Source organism: Neophocaena asiaeorientalis, unplaced genomic scaffold (assembly GCF_003031525.2).
Source record: "Neophocaena asiaeorientalis asiaeorientalis breed wild unplaced genomic scaffold, Neophocaena_asiaeorientalis_V1.1 scaffold251, whole genome shotgun sequence".
Taxonomy (NCBI): domain Eukaryota; kingdom Metazoa; phylum Chordata; class Mammalia; order Artiodactyla; family Phocoenidae; genus Neophocaena; species Neophocaena asiaeorientalis.
The window spans coordinates 4,814,874-4,838,626 of record NW_020173377.1 but is presented as its reverse complement, the minus strand read 5'-3'; the positions used below and the strand labels follow the sequence as shown (position 1 = coordinate 4,838,626).

The 23,753-nt window shown below is 38.1% G+C and overlaps 1 protein-coding gene and 1 pseudogene across 6 annotated transcripts in view; one reads left to right on the top strand and one right to left on the bottom strand.

Moving 5' to 3' along the window:
- CCDC66 (coiled-coil domain containing 66) overlaps window positions 1-23,753 on the bottom strand; it is a 51,494-nt gene that overhangs the window by 10,125 nt on the left and 17,616 nt on the right. For 5 of the 6 annotated variants that reach the window (XM_024746398.1, XM_024746399.1, XM_024746400.1 and 2 more), the window contains 6 exons: window positions 11,997-12,128; window positions 11,360-11,610; window positions 11,056-11,140; window positions 10,064-10,225; window positions 8,386-8,530; window positions 7,790-7,930 (listed from right to left, as the gene is read on the bottom strand). In XM_024746398.1, the coding sequence (XP_024602166.1) occupies window positions 7,790-7,930; window positions 8,386-8,530; window positions 10,064-10,225; window positions 11,056-11,140; window positions 11,360-11,610; window positions 11,997-12,128 (916 nt within the window). The remainder of the gene's footprint in view (window positions 1-7,789; window positions 7,931-8,385; window positions 8,531-10,063; window positions 10,226-11,055; window positions 11,141-11,359; window positions 11,611-11,996; window positions 12,129-23,753) is intronic. The other variant, XM_024746401.1, reaches the window with a different exon arrangement.
- Window positions 21,359-21,445, top strand: LOC112400638 (uncharacterized; annotated as a pseudogene).

The following is a 23,753-nucleotide window of genomic DNA, read 5'->3' as shown; positions in this document are numbered from 1 at the left end:
AGCCACCCCCTGCCTTCCTATAGCTGGTACACGCCATCTTCACCCGCTCCCTTTACCCCATTTCAGAGTGCCAGTATCTCCTGAAGGGGAACTTTTACAAGCATCTGGAGTCCTGGTTTTTACAGCTGTTGCCCAGTGGATGCCCCCTGATGGCCTGGCTCTGGAGGCAGGGGTTGGGGGAGGGGGAAGAGGTGGGTCACATTCCTGGGTCCCATGAAACTGTAACAATCAGAGAAACAGTTCTTGGCAGATTATCACCCCCAGGGCACTGCATGGACAGCAGACTGAAACAAACCCCAGACTTTCTGAGAAAGATTCCTATTTGCTTCTCCAAAAGGTTTGGCCTTAAGGGTAGGCTTCTAGTTTGGTACACATCTAGGGGCCTACGGACAAGCTCTCAGGGAATGGAGACCATTAGATGCAATCTTCGCATTATTTCTCCACCTTAATCCAGCTTTCCAGTATTTCCCAAAAAGCTTATACCCTGGCAAGGTGCCCCAATTTTTGCAGCTGCCACCAGCGGACACTTCTACATCACCTGGTTCTAGTGGCCAAGCGCTTATGCTTGCAGGTCCCACAGGACTGTAACCAACGGAGAAAGAGTTCTTAAACAGCTACTACTGCCAGGGCACAGCAAGAGAAAACAGATGCAGGAGTTCAGTCTCTCTGTGAAAGAAGCCTATTAGCTTATTATAGCTACAGCCTGAGGGGCAGGCTCCTAATTAAACACACATCTAAGGGCTGACTGTAACCCTTTCCAGACACCTTAGAGGTCAAGCACCATCTTCATACTCTCAGCTATGCTCTAGTCATCCATTATCTCTTGGAGGGGAGCACTTACCTGCCTATGGTGCCACAGGTTTTACGTCTTGTGCCCTGGTTTCTGCAGCTGCTGCCTGGGGGATGTCTCTTGATTGCCTGGCTCTGGTGACCAGAGGGGCTTGTGTTCCAGAGTCTCAAGGGACTATAACAATTGAAAATTATTGGCATGTTACCACCCCTAGGGCACTACACAAACAGGAAGCTGAAACACATACACCCTATCTTTTCATGAAAAAGGTCTATCTGCTTATCCTGGAGCTTTGGCCTGAGGGGCAGGCTTCAGGTTTGGCATACATCTAGAGGCTTACTGAGGTGCTCTTAGGGATGTAGGCTGCTGTACGCCATCTTTGCACTTATCCTCTGCTTCACTACAGCTTGCTGATGTCTCCCAGAAAAGAGCTTATACACAAGAGCTTACACAATTGTCTGGAGCCCCAGTTTTTGCTACTGCCATCCAGGAGACGCCTCCAGAATGCCTAGCTCTGATGGCCAGTGGACCTTATGCTTGCAGTCCCACAGGACTGTATATACTTGTATACTTTAAAAGACTGCCTGGGGCTTCCCTGGTGGCGCAGTGGTTGAGAGTCTGCCTGCTGATGCAGGGGACACAGGTTTGCGCCCTGGTCTGGGAAGATCCCACATGCCGCGGAGCAGCTGGGCCCATGAGGCATGGCCGCTGAACCTGTGCATCCGGAGCCTGTGCTCCACAACGGGAGAGGCCACAACAGTGAGAGGCCCGCGTACCGCAAAAAAACCAAAACAAAACGAAACAAAAAAGACTGCCTGCAAGTCTGGCTTCCAGTCAGCCTGAATCTAGGTGCTTAGATTTGGGACACTGACAAATCCTGGCACCTCCTCAACCACTGGGAGCTATTAAAAATAGAATATCCTGCACGGACAATCACAAAGGCTTGAGATACAACCAAAAGCTAGGGTAAGATTGAGTGATAACGTTCATTTCCTACACAAGGCCACTCCTACAAGACTGGAAGAGGTGGCTGTTCATTTAATGCAAAGAAACCAACAAAGAGTCAAGAAAAATGAAGAAACAAAGGAAGAACATGTTCCAAATGAAAGAATAAAGAACCTTAATGAAAAAGTGATAAGTAATCTACCTGATAAAGAGTTCAAAGTAAGTAATGATCCTAAAGATGCTCACCAAATTCAAGAAAGCAATGGATAAACACAGTGAGAACTTCAGAAGAGATAAAAGATAAATAATACCAAATAGAAGCCACAGAGCTGAAGAATACAATAACTAAACTGAAAAATAGAGGGGTCCAACATCAGACTAATAGAAGCAGAAGAAAAGTTCATGAACCTGATGACAGGGCAGCAGAATTCATCTAATCAGAGTGGCAAAGAGAAAAGGAATTATAAAAGTGAAGACAGCTTAAGGGATTTATGAGACAACATCACTGTGAACTAAAATTTGCATTACAGGGGGCCCAGAAGGAGACAAAAGGGACAGAAAACTTATCTGAAGAAATAACGGCTTAAGACTTCCCTCACCTTGGGGAAGAAAGCTCTGTGGAAACCCAGAGAACACTAAACAAGATGAACCCAATGGACCCACACACCAAGGCACAGTATAATGAAAATGTCAAGAAAGTTAAAGACAAGGAGAGACACTTAAGAGCTGCAAGAGAAAAACAACTTGTTATGTACAAAGGAACCCTCATAAGACTATGAGATTTTTCAGCAGAAACTCTGCAAGCCAGAGGCAGTGGCATAAAATATTCGAAGTGTTCAAAGAAAAAAACTTCCATTAAGAATATTCTATCCGGGCTTCCCTGGTGGCACAGTGGTTGAGAGTCCACCTGCCGATGCAGGGGACGCAGGGCAGGTTTGTGCCCCTGTCCGGGAGGATCCCACATGCCGCAGAGTGGCTGGGCCCGTGAGCCATGGCCGCTGAGCCTGTGCTCCACAACGGGAGAGGCCACAGCAGTGAGAGGCCCACGTATGGCCAAAAAAAAAAAAAAAAAAAAAAAAAAAGAATACTCTATCCAGCAAAGTTATCATTCAGAATCGAAGGAGAGAGAAAGAGTGTTTTCCCAGGTAAGCAAAAGCTAAAGGAGTTCATCACCACTAAACTGGTTTTATAAAGGAACTTCTTTAAGCTGAAAACAAAGGGTGCTATAATTAGTAACAGAAAAACATATACAAGTATAAATCTCACTGTAAAGGTTAATGTTAAAGGCAGTGGATTATTCACTCATAAATCTCATAAATCACTAATAAAGCTAGTATGAAGGTTCAAAGACAAAAGCAGTAAAAATAAATAGAATAAATAGTTAAGGGACACACAAAGTAAAAGATATAAAATGTGACATCAAAAACATAAAACACGAAGGGGAAGAGTAAAAATGTAGAGCTTTAGATTGCATTCAAACTTAAGTTGTTATAAAGTTGGTATACGTAGGCCTCATGATAACCACAATGCATAAACCTATAGTAGATACACAAAAGATAAAGAGAAAGGTATCTAAGCATACTTCTAAAGAAAGTCATCAAAACACCAAGGAAGAGAAGAAGGGACAAAGAGGAACTACAAAACAACCAGAAAACAATTAACAAAAGTACAATATATACATTTCTATCCTTAATTACTTTAAATGTGAATGGACTCAATTCTCCAATCAAAAGAGAAAGAATGGCTAAATGGATTAAAAAAAAAAAAACCCACACTTATCTTATATGTGGCCTACAAGAAACTCACATCAGATACAAGGACACACCACAGACTGAAAATGAAGAGAAGGGAAAAGATATTCCATACAATTGAAAACCAAAATAAAGTGGGAATAGCTATATTTATATCAGACAAAATAGACTTTAAAACAAAGTCTGTAACAAGAGACAAAGGAGGGCATTTAAAGAGGTCAATCCACCAGAAAATATAACATTTATAAGTATTTATGGATCCAACATGGGAGCACTGAAATACATAAAGCAAATATTAACAGACCTAAAGGGAGAAATAGATGGCAATACAGTAATAGTAGGAGACTTTAATACCCCACTCACATCAATGGATAGATCATCTGGAAAGAACATCAATAAGCAAACAGCCTTTTATGATACATTAAATCAGAAGGACTTCACAGGTATATACAGAACGTTCTATCCAAAAGCAACAAAATCAATATACCACATTAACAAAGTGAAGGATAAAGATCATATAATCATCTCAACAGATGCAGAAAAAGCATTTGTCAAAATCCAACAATGGTTTATGATAAAAACTCTCAACAAAGTGGGTACAGAGGGAAAGTATTTCAACCTAATAAAGGCCATATATGTCAAACCCACAGCTAAAATCATGCTTGATGATGAAAAGCTGAAAACTTATTCAAAGACCAGGAAGAAGACAAGGATGCCCACTCTCACTGGTTTTATTCAACATAGTAGTGGAAGTCCTAGCGAGAGCAATTAGGGAGGAAAATGAAAGAAAAGGCATCCAGGGCTTCCCTGGTGGCGCAGTGGTTGAGAATCTGCCTGCTAATGCAGGGGACACAGTTCGAACCCTGGTCTGGGAGGATCCCACATGCCGCGGAGCAACTAGGCCCGTGAGCAGCAACTACTGAGCCTGCGCGTCTGGAGCCTGTGCTCCGCAACAAGAGAGGCCGCGATAGTGAGAGGCCCGCACACCACGATGAAGAGTGGCCCCCGCTTGCCACAACTAGAGAAAGCCCTTGCACAGAAACGAAGACCCAACACAGCAAAACTAAATAAATTAATTAATAAAAACTCCTACCCCCAACATCTTAAAAAACAAAAAGAAAAGCCATCCAAATTTGTAAGGGAAAAGTAAAACTGTCACTATTTGCAGGTGACATATCGTATACAGAAAACTCTAAAGCCTCCACCAAAACAAACCCTATTAGAAATAACAAATGAATTCAGTAAACTTGCAGGATACAAAATCAACATACAAAAATCTCCTGCATTTCTATACACTAATAATGAACTGTCAGAATGAGAAATTAAGAACACAATCCCATTTCCAACTGCAACAGTCCCAATTACAAGTACATAAAAAAGAATAAAATGTCTAGGAATAAATTTAACCATGGAGGTGAAAGACCTGTACACTGAAAACTATAAGACATTAATGAAAGAAACTGAAGACGACTCAAATAAATAGAAACATATTCCAAGCTCATGGACTAGAAGAATTAATATTGTTAAAATGACCATGCTACCCAAAGCAATCTACAGATTCCACATAATCCCTATCAAAATTCCAAAGATATTTTTCACAGAAACAGAACAAACAATCATAAAATTTGTATGGAACCACAAAAGACCCTGAATAGCTAAAGCAACCCTGAGAAAGAAGAACAAAGCTGGAGGCATCATGCTTCCTGATTTCAGAGTGTAATACAAAGCTGTAGTAATCAAGAGTATGGTACTGGCATGAAGACATACACATAGATCAGTGAAACAGAATAGAGAGCCCAGACATAAACCCATGCATATATGGTCAATCGTTTTACAACAAAAGATCCAAAGAGAAACAACATTTTCTTCAATAAATGGCATTGGAAAAAATGGACAGCCACATGCACAGGAATGAAACTTGACCACTATCTTACATCATACACAAAAATGAATTAAAAACAGATTGAAGACTTAAATGTAAGACCTGAAGTAATAAAACTTCTAGAGGAAAACTTAGGCAGTAAGTTCTCTGACACCGGTCTTGGCAGTGATTTTTTGGATTTGACACAAAAAGCAAAGGTAGCGTGAGCAAAACTAAACAACTGAGACTCCATCAAACTAAAAAGGTCCTGTACAGCAAAGGAAACCATCAACAAGATGAAAAGGCTGAATGGGAGAAAATATATACAAATCATGTATCATGTATTAAGAAGTCATACTATGCAACAGCAAAAAAAAATCCAATTAAAAATGTGCAGAATATCTGAATAGACATTTTTCCAAAGGCAACATCTAGATCGCCAGCACGGATATGTGAAAAGATGCTCAATATCCCTGATCATCAGGAAAATGCAAATCAAAATCACAATGAAATACCACCTCACACCTGTCAGAATGGCGATTATCAAAAAGACAAGAAATAAGAGCTGGTGAAGAAGTGGAGAAGAGAGAACCTTTGTGCACTGTTGGTGTGAATGTAAACTGGTGCAATCACTATGGAAAACAGTATTGGAAGTTCCTTAAAAATTAAAAATAGAACCATGTGGTCCAGCAATCCCACTTCTGGGTACTTAGCTGAAGGAAATAAAAACACTAACTCAAGGAAATATATGCATTACTTTGTTCACTGCAGCATTATTTACAATAGCCAACAAATGGAAGCAATCTAAGTGTTTACTGATAAATGAATGAAGAAAATGTACTGTGTGTACACACACACACAAACACACACACATGTATATACACACAATGGAATATTAGCCATAAAAAAGAATGAAATTTTGCCATTTCCAACAAAATGAATCGACCTGAAGGACATTATACTAAGTAAAATAAGTCAAAAAGACAGACAAATATCATATGATCCTCAGGTATATGTGGAATCTGGGTGGAAAAAAAAAACCTCATAGATACAGGGAACAGACTGGTGTTGCCAGAGAGGGTGGTTGGGACGTGAGCAAAATGTACAAACTTCCAGTTATAAAATAAGTCTGGGGATGTAATGTACAGAATGTTGGCTATAGTAATAATATTGTACTGTATATTTGAAAGTTGCTAAGAGAGTAAATCTTCAAAGTTCTCATCACAAGAAAAAAAACTGTAACTCTGTATGGTAACGAATGTTAACTAGACTTATTATTGTGATTATTTTACAATATATACAGATATCAAACATTATGTTGTACACCTGAAACTAATATTATGTGTCAATTATATCTCAATTTTATAAAAAAAATGAAAAGATTTATTGGAAGTTATTTAAAAAAAGAAAAAATATTTCCTAGACGCATGGGTGGAGGGCTGAAAGGATTCACAGTAAGCATGGAGACCTATGATAATGATACCCAACGTGGATATTACCTAATTAGTTATGTAAAAATTTAAAACAAGCACATGAAAAGATGCTCAACATCAGCAATCATAATGAGAGAACACTTTACAACCATGAGAATAGTAAGTATGGGCAAGGATGTAAAGAAATTGGAATCTTCATACATTTCTGATGAGAATGTAAAATGGTACAGCTGCTGTGGAACACAATTTAGTAGTTCCTCAATATTCTAAACATACAGTTACTATACGATTCAGCAATGCTACTCTTCTCCCCCAAGACACTGAAAATTTATGTCTACACAAAAATTTGCAAATGAATGTTCACAGCAGCATATTTCCAACAGCCAAAAAGTGGAATTAACCCAAATGTCCTCAAACTGATGAAGGAATAAACAAAATGTGGTGGTATATCCATAAAATGGAATATTATTCAGTGATAAAAAGGAATGAAGTACTTATTATTACATGCAACAATATGGATGAAACTTAAAACATACTAAGTGAAAGAATCCTGACAGAGAAGACCACATATGATAGGATTCCAATTATATGAAATGTCCAGAACAGACAAATCTAGAGAGACAGAAAGTAAACTGGTGGTTGCCCAAGAATAGAGGGGAGAGAGGAAACAGAGAATGATTGTCGATGGGTACAGGGTTTCTTTTTGGAGTGATAAAAATGTTCTAAAGTTAATTACGGTGATAGTTGCACAACTATGAATATAAAAACTGAATTGTGCTCTTTTAAAAAACACTGAATTGTACCCTTTAAAAGGGTAAATTTTATGCTATGTAAATTATATCTTAATAAAGCTGCTATAGAGAAATTAAAAACCAAGAAATACCTTTATTTCCTAACTCTTACTGAAAACCTCAAATTCCTTTACATTTTAAATTAATTTAACTTACTTCTAATTGTGACTTAAATTTTAAGTAAATTTTAAGCCAAATCACAATTTATACACCAGTACCCGTTTGCACACCAGTGTCCTTCCTCAGAGAGGCTGTAGAGCTGATATATGCATTCATTTTACCACTGATTTTATCCAAGCCATGTGCTGAATTTGCAATGTTGTCAGTAGATGCATTATATTCCACTTGTATTGTATCAACTGGCAAGAAAAATAAGTTATGTGATAAAATGACATAGCAGCAACTAAATACACACAAGACTCTTAGTTTAATCAAGCAGTGCAAACACTGCAATAAAAATTTAGAAAGGCTAGTCTAAAGTTGCTTACAAAAAGCTATCAGCATTCTTATCCCTTACTGAATTTTGGGAGATCACTTAATGGATACCTCTGTAAAAATGGGTGCAAAGGTATACATTTTACCTATTGTGAGGAAAATATAAGAAAATGTATGTGAAAAGATACTGAAAATTATAACATTATTTAGTTCTACTCTTAAGGCAATTTCCCAAGTAAGCATTATAACTTTACATTAGTTCAAAGTCTGAAATTCCTCAAAAAATATTTAGTTAACAGGTGTTTAAAGGTATTAAAAATAGGCAATTATTTAAAATTTTCAAGAAATATTATAAATAAAATTCTAGTCCAGTGCTTACTGCCAAGATTTTTAATCAATCTAGAAGTGTCATGTCCCTTTTGAGCCAATTCTCGGATTCTCTGTTCTTGTTTCAGTCTCTGTGCCAACTCCTGCGCTCTCTGCATCGTCTGGAACAGTTCAATTGTCTTAAGGGTCATGATTTCCTATCAATATTGAAGTGCGCAAAGTTAATTAAATACAATTATCAAACGTACAGACTTGAATATTTTCTCTCAGTAGATATTTTCTAAGCTCCTACTATGTGCCAGGCACTATTCATGATACTGGGAGTAGAGAAGCCAAGAGAACAAAGTTCCTTCCCTTTTGCAGATTACATTTTAGTATCTTTTTCTACAGCTGTATTAGACCACAAATACAAACACTCTTTTACCCATGCTATAAAGTTTTCAAAACTTCTAAAACCAACAGTCAATTCCACCTGAATTTTATTAAGATAAAAAAAAGATAATAGGAGGTAATACTCAAGACTTACAGCCATTTTTTGCAATTCAAGCAAATCACACTTTGATTTTTTTCACATATGTAGTTATTTCATAGGTGTAGTTGGCTCAGCCTATTCAACATAATGAAATCAGAACCTAAATCATTTGTACCTTCATCAGCTAACTCTGAAGTAAAGGTTGCAAGTGGGAAACGGCAAGAAAAGGCAGTCTCTCAGCGCCACCTCCCAGCTCCAGGAGGAGTGCTGTATAGTCTGCTCTGTAGACCTCACGAACCTTTGGCAATCAAATGTCATCGTATAACTTGCTCTTTGTCAGGCCCACTCAAACATGGCACTTGACATCACCGTACCTATGCAGTCTGTACCACTTAATATAGGGGTTCTCCTAGCCAACCAGATATCTACTCTTTTTAATAGACCCTTACTTAGCACAGAGGAATCCTCTAACACAGCAACAAACTATCATCAATCCCAGCCAATGACTCTGCAAGTAAATGCTCCTGTTCACAAGTGGATACAGACAGAAAGGCCAATCATTTCTCTTAACCTATTTAGAAATTTATTAGTATAATCATTGCTTAGAAAACATTTAAAAATCAAGCAAATGGATAACTTTTGTTTTATTTTGTAATAACTCATCCTGACCTTCTTAGCAGAAAGAAACCCAAGGAGTACAGCCATTTGTGAATCAATCATTTGAAACAATAAAACCTCCAGCTTCCCTCCTACTTTCAAAACCTAATTTATGCAAAGCTTTAATGTTTCTGCATAGTTTCACAACTTCAAAACACATGCAAATGTTCTGGTTATTTCTTATTTAAAACACACCCAGGGACTTCCCTGGTGGCACAGTGGTTAAGAATCTGCCTGCCAATGCAGTGGACACAGGTGCTATCCCTGGTCCGGGAAGATCCCACATGCCGTGGAGCAACTAAGCCTGTGCGCCACAACTACTGAGCCTGCGCTCTAGAGCCCGTGTGCCACAACTACTGAGCCTGCATGCTGCAACTACTGAAGCCCGCGCGCCTAGAGCCCATGCTCCGCAACAAGAGAGGTCACAGCAATGAGAAGCCCACACGCCGCAACAAAGAGTAGCCCCCCGCTCGCCACAACTAGACAAAGCCCACGCACAGCAACAAAGACCCAACGCAGCCAAAAACAAATTTAAAAAAACCCAAAAAACAACACACCCATTTTTACTCTAAAATGTTACAGTTAGGATATAAATACCTACTTCCTTTTGTTTTTGCTTAAGTATATCTTCTTCATACTGTTTCTGCATCTCTTCTTGTTCCCGTGCTAAACGACGCTCCTCCTCTTGTTCCTCCTTCTTTCTTTGCTCTTCTTCGAGCTGCTTCTTCTTGCGCTTCTCTTCTACCTGAGCAGTGATGGCTTTCTAGTCATAAACAGTAACATAAATTATTGTCATAAATTTTTTAAAAATCCATAAAGCATCTGGTGTTTCAAAAATGTTTATCAATATATAGAGAGTAATACGTATATGAGTTAAATTAAAATGTCAGGTTTCCAATGTATTTTTCCCATCTCCCATCAAGTTTTACATGCTTTTTCTTTAACCCCAAGAGGGCTCGTAGAAGAACTAAGAGAAAAACAACTGAAGAAACAATCTCAGTGCTTAGCATACATAGTGCCTGGTAAAAATAGCAGATGCTCTATAAATGTCTGTTCACTTAACCGACTGCAAGTAACCATATTAACTAAGCCAAATTCTTCATATAGTAGAGATTTTGCCGAATTATTGGACATTTAAGTTCCTTTAGTATAAGACTAAAATTAGGACAAAATTTTAATCTTAGTTTCCTTTCTTATATTATCCATTAGATTTCTTAATCATAATTCTACTTCAATCCCTCGCATCTATTTCCCTTTCAAAGAACTAATTCTCATCCTGAACAGAATTCAGGAGAACTGGAGAAAAAATATCCAATACCAACTTAAGATTTAGTGTCATTTCAGATACACAACCTAAACATTAAAGACCTTCTTCCTTGGAAGGCAGGTGGCTGTACTACATGATACTGTCTGGTTCTCAACATAAGTATAATTCTAATATAATGCCAGTTGGTGTAGGGATTAGATTCATCACAGGATTGTGCAGGGCTTGTTCTGTAAGTTTATACTGGAATTTTAATTTCCATTTACTTAGGTATCTAGGCCATGACTACTAATGATTAAGGCAAAGAACAACATTTGACAATGCAATACCTGATGTTCTAACTGTTTTTGTCGTCTCCTGTCTCGTTCCTCAATTTGAGCTGGGTCCAAAAGAGCAGTCATAGAACGGAGAAAGCTGGCAAGACAGATCCATTAGCTATTTACAACCTTCAAAAGGTGGGTTTAACAAGGTGCTAAGTCATTTTTGTTTGAAATGTATCTACTAGTCATTTCTACTGTAAAGAAAAACACCAAACCTGAAACCAATTAAGATACAAATACAACAACAATCCTAAAGAGGCACACAGAACACAGACCTCCTTAAACACCAACAGGTGCTGAAGGAAGCACTTACTTCCTTTTCTTACTGCTTTCCACAGCCACGTCTCTAACAGGTCTTGCTACGTGCTCCTCCTCTGAAGGTTCAACCTGGCTTCCCGTTGCAGGTGTATACAGACTGCTGATATCAGCCAGGTCCGGAGCGTCCGGAGAGACACAGAAGTACTCTGGTTGTGTTTGTGTTGACCGAGAGGACAGCTGAGACTGAGAACCAGGACAGCTCTTGAATGAATCAAAATGTATTGCCCATCTGTCATGCTCCTCACCCTAATCACGACAAATAAGAAATGCTAAGAACTCTTCCAACTCTTATGTTTAAAATCTCAAATGACAAACGTGATTTCTAAAAGTCACCACACAACAGAACAAGCATCATAAAGATTAACAAAACTGTATCCTGTATTGATCCCATATACATTTAGACAATTAAGCTTGGAGAATATGAAAAATTCAAAGAATTAGGAAATTTCTAAAACGTTAGTTACAAGAAGCTATGCAAAATCACACTGAATTCATTCAACAAAAGGTTCACAAGAGCAAATATGGAATAATTTGAATAGTCTTGTCAAACAGTTTCAGGACACTTTTAAGTTTATGATTAGAGACTCAAATTATTTTTTCCCCCTTTATACCGATAAAACTTCATAAATTACCTTTGAAGATATAATTTTTTCCTCTACTTTTTTTTGCCGGTCATCCTCTATTTGCTTGTTCAACTCTTCAATGCATTTTCTCTGCTGTTCTTGTTTCACAGCACTGAAAGGGCGCTCCATCAGTACTGCTTCCTAAACAAGTCATCAGGACCATCAAAAGTTTACCTCTTTTTGTAACCACTTTATATTTACAAATCTTTCCAAATAATTTATATAGGTTTAATGTGGAAAGGTATTTAACTCTAAAAGAAGCAATAATTTTAAACAAAAAAATTCGAGGGACTTCCCCTGTGGCACAGTGGTTAAGAATCCGCCTGCCAATGCAGGGGACCCAAGTTCAAGCCCTGGTCCAGGAAGATCCCACATGTCCCGGAGCAACTAAGCCCGTGTGCCACAACTACTGAGCCTGCACTCTACAGCTTGTGAGCCACAACTATTAAATCCTGCGTGCCTAGAGCCCATGCTCTGCAACAAAGACAAGCCAACACAATAAGAAGCCCATGCACCGCAACGAAGAGTAGCGCCCCCCCCACCCCCGCTCACCACAACTAGAGAAAGCCCGCACGCAACAAAGACCAAACACAGTCAAAAATAAATAAATAAATAAATGTATAAATAATAATACTTAAAAAGAAATTCGAGTATACAAGAATTAAGTAGATATATTCTAATTTTCAGAATCATATATTTGTAACACATACTAGCAGAAGGATATAAGATAACTAAGTAAATGTAAAGAAAGGAAATTTTCTAATGAAAAATAGAAAATTTTCTCCAAACCAATTATAAGATTTTCAAATTTCTATCCTAATATAGTCTCATTTACTTTGAAAGGAATCACTGATAAACTGAAATAGATGAATACTGTTTAACACTTGGCTTCAGAATACAAAAACATTGCTTTGGGACCAAGAGCGAGGAGGATATAATACAGCCAGAGGCTTTCTCTTACTGAATCATAATGCCTCTTTTGGATACCTTTTGTTCCCATTTCTGCTGCTACAGCCCTAGCATGATCTATGACATTTCACTAAGAAAAATATATTGTGTCCAGATTAAGTCCTTGAATTCTAAGAAAAATAAAAACAGTAGCATAAAAATTTATTGTTCCTTTAACTTATGAGAGTTTAGTATGCTTTAACAAAAAGGAAAGCATATATTCTACTCAAACTGTCCTAAAATGCAAGAGCTAAGCAACAAAACATTTTGTTACATGACGTAACTACAGGACATAATTTTAAAAAGTTTGACAGAATATAATGGCAAAGCTCATTAGTTTTCAACCAATTGCTTTGATCAAAGGAAATACACAAAAAGGAAAAATCTTAGTATCGCAGGTGCTCCACACATTTTTAAACAGATAAAAACCAACCCTATTTATTTAAAGCCTAAAAGAACCACTTCAAAAGGAGCATTATCTTCAGGTAAGTGATTTAACAGTTCTTCTAATTTTAGAAATGTTATTTTAGAGGTCTAACTGGGAAAAAAAAAAGGACCCTTTGAACTCCTTATAAGAAATTCACAGGGAATTCCCTGGCAGTCCAGTGGTTAGGACTCTGCGATTTCACTGCCAATGGAGCGGGTTCAATCCCTGGTTGGGGAACTAAGATCCCAGAAGCCACATGGCATGGCCAGAAAAAAAAACAAATTCACAATATGGCATTGAATCAACATAGAATTCTGTAATCTGTTTCTTAAGTCTGATGTAACCAGATCTGGTTTCAAATTTTGGTGGGGTTTCCAATTATTCAAGGATAAGACACAAACTACCCTTGAAAATTCCTAAAGTCCTCATCAAATGCTTTATATACATGTCTTATATTTACAACCCTGTGGAAAATTTAATAATCAGTTCTTCCAATTCAGTCTTCAACTTCTTACTCAAGGATGACTTACATCCTTGTTTTACTTGCTTGCCACCTGAATAAGTCATTTCACTTCTCCAACCGACTAGAAAACTCTTTAAATTATTACTTTCTTTTTTACAAGTCTTCCCCCACGTGCATTCAGTTACAGGAATGAAAGTATAAGGATCTGGGGGGTGGGAGAGGTGGTAGGTAAATGAAAACTCCCTTTTGATTACTGAGCTCATTTTAGTTGAAACCTGAGTAAGGCAAATGTGTGTAAAATGCAAGACTCACTGTGTAACAAATGTGTTCTGATGATGATGTAGCACCTCCCTTCAGTTAATGCTTCAACATGGCTAAGAACCCTCTTTCTCTAGGTTCACTCACTTTTTCACTTTCTCTCTTTCACATTATTGACCTCAGATGCCCCTTCCCCTACATAAAAGCTCCTTTTCTAAACACCTATTTTGAGCCTATTCGCAAGTGACAGCCTTGAGTGAAAACTCATTTTCACAGGCACTCAATACACACTTCCCCACAAACAGTTGCTAATGTTACAGGTTCCTAATGTAAATCCTTAGCTACCTTCAAGTTCTTCTAGGTTAGAAAATGCTAGTCTTACTCCTAATATAAATGCTGTATGAATGGCAGCTGCTATATCAGAACTGAAAGTAGAGGCTTTTCAAATGGTCACCTAGACATGCTTAGTTCTGTTTCATTTAATTCTCCCCTTAAAGCAGTCTAAAAATGCATGTCTGTGAAAGGAGAACACTCAGTAGTGACTTTGCCATGGTCCAGAATAGTCCTGCTTGCCAGTGCATGATTCCCAAGCCCAGACACCAAGCCTCCCCACTTTAGACAGTCTGTCCACCTACTCTTCTTGTCCACTCAGTATGCATAAAAGGCATGCTTCTGGGTGGTGGGTGGTTTCAGGACACTGGGCTAGAAAAAAACAGATCTTCCAAGAGGAAAAGCACAACCAAGAGCTACTATCATTTTGGAGGGTGGGCTGGAGTACTCTGAACTTGAAAGTAACTGTAAAATCTCTGGAACCAGGACTACACAGTTGTGCACGTGGCTAAAATCCTGGTTTTCATGTGCTTATTGGCCATATCTTTGGAGCCATATCTGTTCAGTCTTTTCCTTATTTTCCAATTTTACTAACACAATCGTCCCTTGGTATCTGTGGGGTATTGGGTTGCAGGACCTCCTGAAGATACCAAAACTGGCAGATACTCAAGTCCCTTATATAAAATAGTGTAGTATTTGCATGTAACCTATGCACATCCTCATGTGTATTTAAAATCAACTCTAGGTTACTTACAATACCTAACAGAATGTGTATGCTACGTAACTAGTTGCCAGTGCATAGCAAATTGAAGTTTGGCTTTTTGAAACTTTCTGGAATATTTTTTCCCTGATATTTTCCTTTTTCTTTTTTTTTTTTAACTGACTAATTACTTTATTATACATTTTCATAAAGAACTTTATGTATGTTATCTTTTTTAGCCCTCACAATAATAACAATAATAATACGAATTGGCTGACAACACTCTCTCTGTTACAAGCACTGCTGGGCATTTTATATACATTAATTTCCATGATAAAATTATGGGGTAGGCATCATTTTTAAAGAAATGAGAACTAAGGCACAGAGGTGTTAAGTATCTTATTAAGACTCATGGCATCTGGAAGTTTTTTCCAAACATTTTCAGTCTGAGATTGGTTGAATCTATGGATCTGGCACCCACGGATACAGAGGGCCGCTTGCATCCAGCTATTCTGATCTTATTTCCTTCCTTCTACTTCCTTTGGGTTTAACTGTTGCAATTCTTTCTCTAACTTCTTGAAATGAATACTTAGATCATTTATGTTTTGCTTTGTGTCTTTCTCTTCCAAGAAATGCATTTAAGCCTATAAACTTCCAAGCACAGGAAGCTCATATGTTCTCATATATATTTTCATCATCATTCAGTTCAAAACACTTTCTAATTCTGAGTTTTCTTTCACTTAGAAGACTATTGCTTAAATATCAAACATTTGGAAATTTTGTTATTTGTTACTGATATCTAGCTTAATTCCACTGTGATCAGATAACATATTCTGTGTAATCTAAACCTATGAAATTTGTTGAGACTTTATGGCCTAGCAAATTACTAATTCTCACATTTTTTCGGTTTTTTTTTTTTTTTTTTTTTTGCAGTACGCGGGCCTCTCACTGTTGTGACCTCTCCCGTTGCGGAGCACAGGCTCCAGACGCGCAGGCTCAGCGGCCATAGCTCAGCGGCCCAGCCGCTCCGCGGCATGTGGGAGCTTCCCGGACCGGGGCACGAACCCATGTCCCCTGCATCGGCAGGTGGACTCTCAACCACTGTGCCACCAGGGAAGCCCTTAATTCTCACTTTTAATTTCTAAAATATTTTGCCTATAGATTTTTTGGGTTTTCTATATAAATGACAAACTGCTACAGTTTTATTTTTTCCTTTCCAGTTCTTACGACTTTTAATTTGTCTTGCTATACTGGCTAGGACTACCAATAACAAATAGTAATAATAATAAGGGCATTTTATTTAATTTTTAATTTTAAAGGGACTACTACTAAAATTTCTCATTTAGTATGATGTTCGCTATAGGGTGGTTGTTTTTTTTTTTTTTAAATACTCAATTGGAAATTCCTTCTAGTTTAATTGCCTGAAATACTGTCCTTAACAAACTGGCTTTGAGTTTTATCAAATGCTTTTCCTGCATCTATTAAAATGTTTTGTTTTATTGTGTTAAAATGGTACACTATACTTGCGGATTTTTAAGAATTCCCTTAACCCATTATGAACCTTAGTCATGATATATTACCTTTTTACACATTATCAAATTTTACTTGTTAATATACTTTTTTAGAATTTTTGTGTGTATATTCATGAATGAAATAAACTTAATTTTCCCTTTTTGTTATTTTTTCTGGCTTTAATACCAAGTTTATACTGGGCTTGCAGAATGAATTGGGGGCCATTTCATATTTCTACTGCCTGGAAAGCTGAATAAATTTGGGATTTATTTCTTTTAAGTTTGGTAGAAACTGTCAGTAAAACCATGTGGGCATTTTGTTCTCCTTGTGGGAAAGTTTTTTTTTACCCAGATCTACAATTACTTTAACGGTTACATAATTATTCAAGCTTTTTACTTATTTTTATGTCAGTTCCTGTAAGTTATAACTTTTCCAGTAATTTACCCACTTCATCTAAGTTTTCATAATTATTGGCATAATATATTAACTTACTAATGATTCACTCTCTACCTGCAATGCCATTTTCACTCATTATATATTTTACCGACTGGTGCCCTATTTTCTTTCCTTTTTTTTAATTTTTAAATTTAAGTAAAACTGACCTGCAACACTATGCTAGTTCCAGGTGCACAACATAGTGATTCAATATTTCTATACATTACAAAATGATCACAAGTCTAGTTACCATCTGTCACCATACAAAGTTATTACAGTATTATTGACTATATTCCCCATGCTGTACATTTATCTCCATGACTCATATTTTTTAACTACAAGCTCATACCTCTTAATTTCTGTCACCTATTTCACTTATCCCCCCACCCCCCTCCCCTCTAGCAAAACCACTTGTTTATTCTCTGTATCTATGAGTCCGTTTGCTTCATTATGTTCTGTTCATTTGTTTTGTTTCCTAGATTCTACACATAAGTGAAATCATATAGTACTCTTTGTCTTTCTCTTACTTCACTTAGCATAAGTGAAGTAATTAGATAGACTTCTAGGTCCGTCCATGTTTTTATAAACAGCAAGGTTTCATTTGTTTTTATGGCTGAGTAACATGCCATTATATACATACACCACATCTTTATCCATTCATCTATCGATAGACCTTAGGTTGCTTCTTTATGTCCCTTATTATAAACTGCAATCAACATGGGATGCATATATCTTTTCAATTTAGTGTTTTTTTTCCTTTGGAAGAATACCCAGAAGTAGAACTGCTGGATTGTATGGTAGTTCTGTTTTTAATTTTTGGAGGAAACTCCATCCTATTTTCCATAATGGCTATACTAATTTACATTCCCACCAACAGCTGGTGGGAAAATTCCTTATTTTCATGATCTATTTCTTCTAATTTAGGTTTATTTTGTTCTTTTCCTAACTTAAGAGAGATTTATCTAGGTTTAGTGTTATGGGTAATTGGCGTACACAACTTACTCTCAGTGTTCTCCTCCACCTGTTTAGTTGTTAGTAAGTTCTGCTTCTTATTCTAAAAGGGGAGTCACAGGTATATGAAGTACTTAGTACACTTCTTGGATCCTAACAGGTCCTCAAACAAATCAATTTCCTTATTTTATTTAATTATTAAATCTTTCTGATAAGGCAAAGAGACCCACTCAGTTGTTTGCTTTTTTTTCTTTTCTTTTTTTGGCCCCGCCATGCAGCATGTGGGATCTTAGTTCCCTGACCAAGGATCAAACCTGTGCAGTGGAAGCACGGAGTCCTAACCACTGGACCGCCAGGGGATCCCCCCCACCCCAGTTTTGAATAAGGAAGAGGATTTCCTTCCATAAAGTTTAACTTTGGGAGGACTGAGATAGGGTTCCTCTGATTCCAAGACTGCCAGTATAGACGGGCAACGGGAATCTTTAGCTAAGACTGATTCATTTTAGTCAAGCTATTGTACTTCTTTCTTCTGAAATTAGGCCATCAGTGGACTGGTACTAGTTTATAACTTAGTCACAACCCATTTCTGTTGTGGAAAGGACTTCATAATTCACAAACACTCTTCTCAGAATTCTAAAGTAACTTGACAAAAATGGAATATAAAGCTTCTAGGCATTCAATTTTTATTCTACTGGGTTGTGACCAACTATTAAAAAAAAAAAAATCCTGTCCTGTAAGTGCTATAAATCTAGAGAAATTCTTGTTGAACTCTGAACCATGCTATAATGAGCTCTTTTTGGTACATGACATGGATAGAAATGTTTTATGGATTATCCTTTATACCTGTGAAAAAGAATAAAGGAAACCTCATTTAAAATGGAGTCAGAAAGCCCTGAAGGTGGAGCTGTCACCCATATATGACTCACCACAGCTTACAGACCCCACCAAGATTTCCTTCTCACTAGCAACAAGCTTCCCACCACCTGCAGCTACCACAGCCCTCCCCAATTTCCTCCTTTCCTCTACAAAATCAAGTTCCTCTCCTCTGTTCTCCAAACTTGCCTAAGGTTTGTCACAGTTTGCTTGTCCTGAATTACAACTGTCTACTATACCCAAATAAACTCATGTTGCTGGTAAAATAACTTGCTCTTTTGTTTTTTAAGGTCAACATAGCCTTCTGTGTGTCAGAAATAATACGTAATATTTTTAAAAGTCAGAAAGTTGAAATGCCAAACAATGGAAAAGATAAAATATACATAATATAGTGATGATTATTATATATGAATATCTTGGGCATTAATGCAGACTGGTGTTTGTGTATCTACTCATTAAGAAAATATAATACCAAAAGGATCCACATCAAACTCATATCCTGCACAATAACCACCACCTTCAAGAGTCTATACACACACACACACACACACACACAACTGTTAAAATAAAACAAATTCAGCGAAGCTGCAGGATACAAAACCAGGAGAAAAAAATCAGTTGCATCTCTATACACTAACAATGAACAATCTGGGAAAATAAAATTAAGAAAACTATTCCATGTACAATAGCACCAAATACTAAGAATAAAATACTTAGGAATAAGTAGGCCAAAGAAATGTACACTGAAAACTACAAAACATTGCTGATAGAAATTAAAGACACAAATATCAATAAATGGAAAGATCCTACCTTCATGAATAGGAAGACTTCGTACTGTCAGGATTACCTAAAGCAAGCTACAGATTCAAAGCAAACCCTCTGAAAATCTTGATGTTTTTTGCAGAAATGGAAAAATGCATCCTAAAATTCATATGGAATCTCAAGGAACCCTGAATAGGTGAAACAATATTGAAAAAGAAAATTGGAGGACTTACCCACTTTCTGATTTCAAACCTTACTACAGAGAGGGGGAAGATGGTGGAAGAGTAAGACGCGGAGATCACCTTCCTCCCCACAGATACATCAGAAATACATCTAAACGTGGAACAACTCCTACGGAACACCCACTGAACGCTGGCAGAAGACCTCAGACCTCCCAAAAGGCAAGAAACTCCCCACGTACCTGGGTAGGGCAAAAGAAAAAAGAATAAACAGAGACAAAAGAATAGGGATGGGACCTGCACCAATGGGAGGGAGCTGTGAAGGAGGAAAGGTTTCCACACACTAGGAAGCCCCTTCGCGGGGAGACTGCGGGTGGCGGAGGGGGGAAGCTTCGGAGCCGCGGAGGAGAGCACAGCAACAGGGGTGTGGAGGGCAAAGCGGAGAGATTCCCGCACAGAGGATTGGTGCCGACCGGCACTCACCAGCCCGAGAGGCTTGTCTGCTCACCCTCCGGGTTAGATTGGGACTGGGAGGTGAGGCTCAGGCTTCGGACCGATCCCAGGGAGAGGACTGGGGTTGGCGGCGTGAACACAGCCTGAAGGGGTTAGTGTACCACGGCTAGCCGGGAGGGAGCCCGGGGAAAAGTCTAGACCCGCCAAAGAGGCAAGAGACTTTTTCTTCCCTCTTTGTTTCCTGGTGCTTGAGGAGAGGGGATTAAGAGCCCTACTTAAAGGAGCTCCAGAGACGGGCGCGAGCCGCGGCTAACAGCGCGAACCCCAGAGACGGGCATGAGACGCTAAGGCTGCTGCTGCCGCCACCAGGAAGCCTGTGTGCGAGCACAGCTCACTATCCACACCTCCCCTCCCGGAAGCCTGTGCAGCCCGCCACTGCCAGGGTCCTGGGATCCAGGGACAACTTCCGCGGGAGAACGCACGGCGCACCTCAGGCTGGTGCAATGTCCCACCGACCTCTGCCCCCGGTAGGGTAATCAAAACAGTGAAACAGTGGCATACAGACAGACATACAGAACAAATGAACTGAATGGAGAGCCCAGAAATACACCCTTTCATATACAGTCAAATGATTTTCGACAAGAGTGCCAAGATGATTTGATGGCGAAAGAACAGTCTGGCGCCGGGAAAACTGGATATCCACATGCAAAAGAATGAAGCTGGACCATTACCTTACACCATATATAAAAATTAACTCAAAATGGATCAAAGATCTAAACTGTAAAACTCCTTTAGAAGAAAACATAGGGGGAAGCTCCAAAACGTTAGATTTGGCAATGATTTCTTAGATATGACACCAACAGCACAGGCAACAAAAACAAAAAATAGGTAAAATGGACTTCATCAAAATTAAAAACTTTTGTACAAGAAAGGACACTATGAAGTGAGTGAAAAGTCAACTCATGGAAGAAAATACCTGTAAATTATATACCTGATAAGGAGTTAATAACCAGAATATGTAAAGAACTACTACTTTCTTTTTGAAAGAAAGAAAAAAATCCAATTCAAAAATGGACAAAGGTGCTTGCTTCGGCAGCACATACAGAGAAGATTAGCTTGGCCCCTACATAGGATGACATGCAAATTCGTGAAGCATTCCATATTTTTATCCCAGGAATGCAAGGATTCTTCAATATACGTAAATCAGTCCATGTGATGCACCATATTAACAAACTGAAGGAGAAAAACCATATGATCATCTCAATGGAGGCAGAAAAAGCTTTCGACAAAATTCAACACCCATTTATGATAAAAACCCTTCAGAAAGTAGGCATACAGGGAACTTACCTTAACATAATAAAGGCCATATATGACAAACCCACAGCCAACATCATCCTCAATGGTGAAAAACTGAAATCATTTCCTCTAAGATCAGGAATAAGACAAGGTTGTCCACTTGCACCACTGTTATTCAAATAGTTTTGGAAGTTTTAACCACAGCAATCAGAGAAGAAAAAGAAATTAAAAGGAATCCAAATTGGAAAAGAGGAAGTAAAGTTGTCACTGTTTGCAAATGACATGATACTATACATAGAGAATCCTAAAGATGCTACCAGAAAACTACTAGAGCTAATCAATGAATTTGGTACAGTTTCAGGATACAAAATTAATGCACAGAAATCTCTTGCATTCCTATACACTAATGGTGAAAATCTGAAAGAGAAATTAAGGAAACACCCCCATTTACCATTGCAACTAAAAGAATAAAATACCTAGGAATAAACCTACCTAAGGAGACAAAAGATCTATATGCAGAAAACTATAAGACACTGATGAAAGAAATTAAATATGATACAAACAGATGGAGAGATATACCATGTTCTTGGATTGGAAGAATCAACATTGTGAAAATGACTATACTACTCAAAGCAATCTACAGATTCCATGCAATCCCTACCAAACTACCACTGACATTTTTCACAGAACTAGAACAAAAAATTTCACAATTTGTATGGAAACACAAAAGAACCCAAATAGTCAAAGCAATCTTGAGAAAGAAAAACGGAGCTGGAGGAATCAGGCTCCCTGACTTCAGACTATACTACACAGCTACAGTAATCAAAACAGTACTGTACTGGCACAAAAACAGAAATACAGATAAATGGAACAACAGGATAGAAAGACCAGAGATAAACCCACACACATATGGTCACCTTATTTTTGATAAAGGAAGCAAGAATATACAATGGATAAAAGACAGTCTCCTTAATGAGTGGTGCTGGGAAAACTGGACAGGTACATGTAAAAGAATGAAATTAGAACACTCCCTAACACCATACACAAAAATAAACTCAAAATGGATTAAAGACCTAAATGTAAGGCCAGACACTATAAAACTCTTAGAGGAAAACATAGGCAGAACACTCTATGACATAAACCACAGCAAGATCCTTTTTGACCCACCACCTACAGAAATGGAAATAAAAAGAAAAATAGACAAATGGGACCTAATGAAATTTAAAAAGCTTTTGCACAGCAAAGGAAAACATAAACAAGACGAAAAGACAACCCTCAAAATGGGAGAAAATATTTGCAAATGAAGCAACTGACAAAGTATTAATCTCCAAAATTCACAAGCAACTCATGCAGCTCAATATCAAAAAAACAAACAACCCAATCCAAAAATGGGCAGAAGACCTAAATAGACATTTCTCCAAAGAAGATATACAGATTGCCAACAAACACATGAAAGGATGCTCAGCATCCCAAATCATTAGAGAAATGCAAATCAAAACTACAATGAGGTATCACCTCACACCAGTCAGAATGGCCATCATCAAAAAACCTACACACAATAAATGCTGCAGAGGGTGTGGAGAAAAGGGAACCCTCTTGCACTGCTGGTGGGAATGTAAATTGATACAGCCACTGTGGAGAACAGTATGGAGGTTCCTTAAAAAACTACAAATTCAACTACCATATGACCCAGCAATCCCACTACTGGGCATATACCCTGAGAAAACCATAATTCAAAAAGAGTCATGTACCACAATGTTCACTGCAGCTCTATTTACAATAGCCAGGACATGGAAGCAACCTAAATGTCCATCAACAGATGAATGGATAAATAAGATGAGGCACATACATACAATGGAATATTACTCAGCCATAAAAAGAAATGAAATTGAGCTATTTGTAGTGAGGTGGATGGACCCAGAGTCTGTCATACAGAGTGAAAAAGTCAGAAAGAGAAAAATAAATACCGTATAACTAACATATATATGTGGAATCTTAAAAAAAAAAAAAAGGTTCTGAAGAACCTAGGGGCAGAACAGGAATAAAGACACAGATGTAGAGAATGGACTTGAGGACACAGGGAGGGGGAAGGGTAAGCTGGGACGAAGTGAGAGAGTGGCATGGACTTATATATACTACCAAATGTAAAATAGATAGCTAGTGGGAATCAGTTGCATAG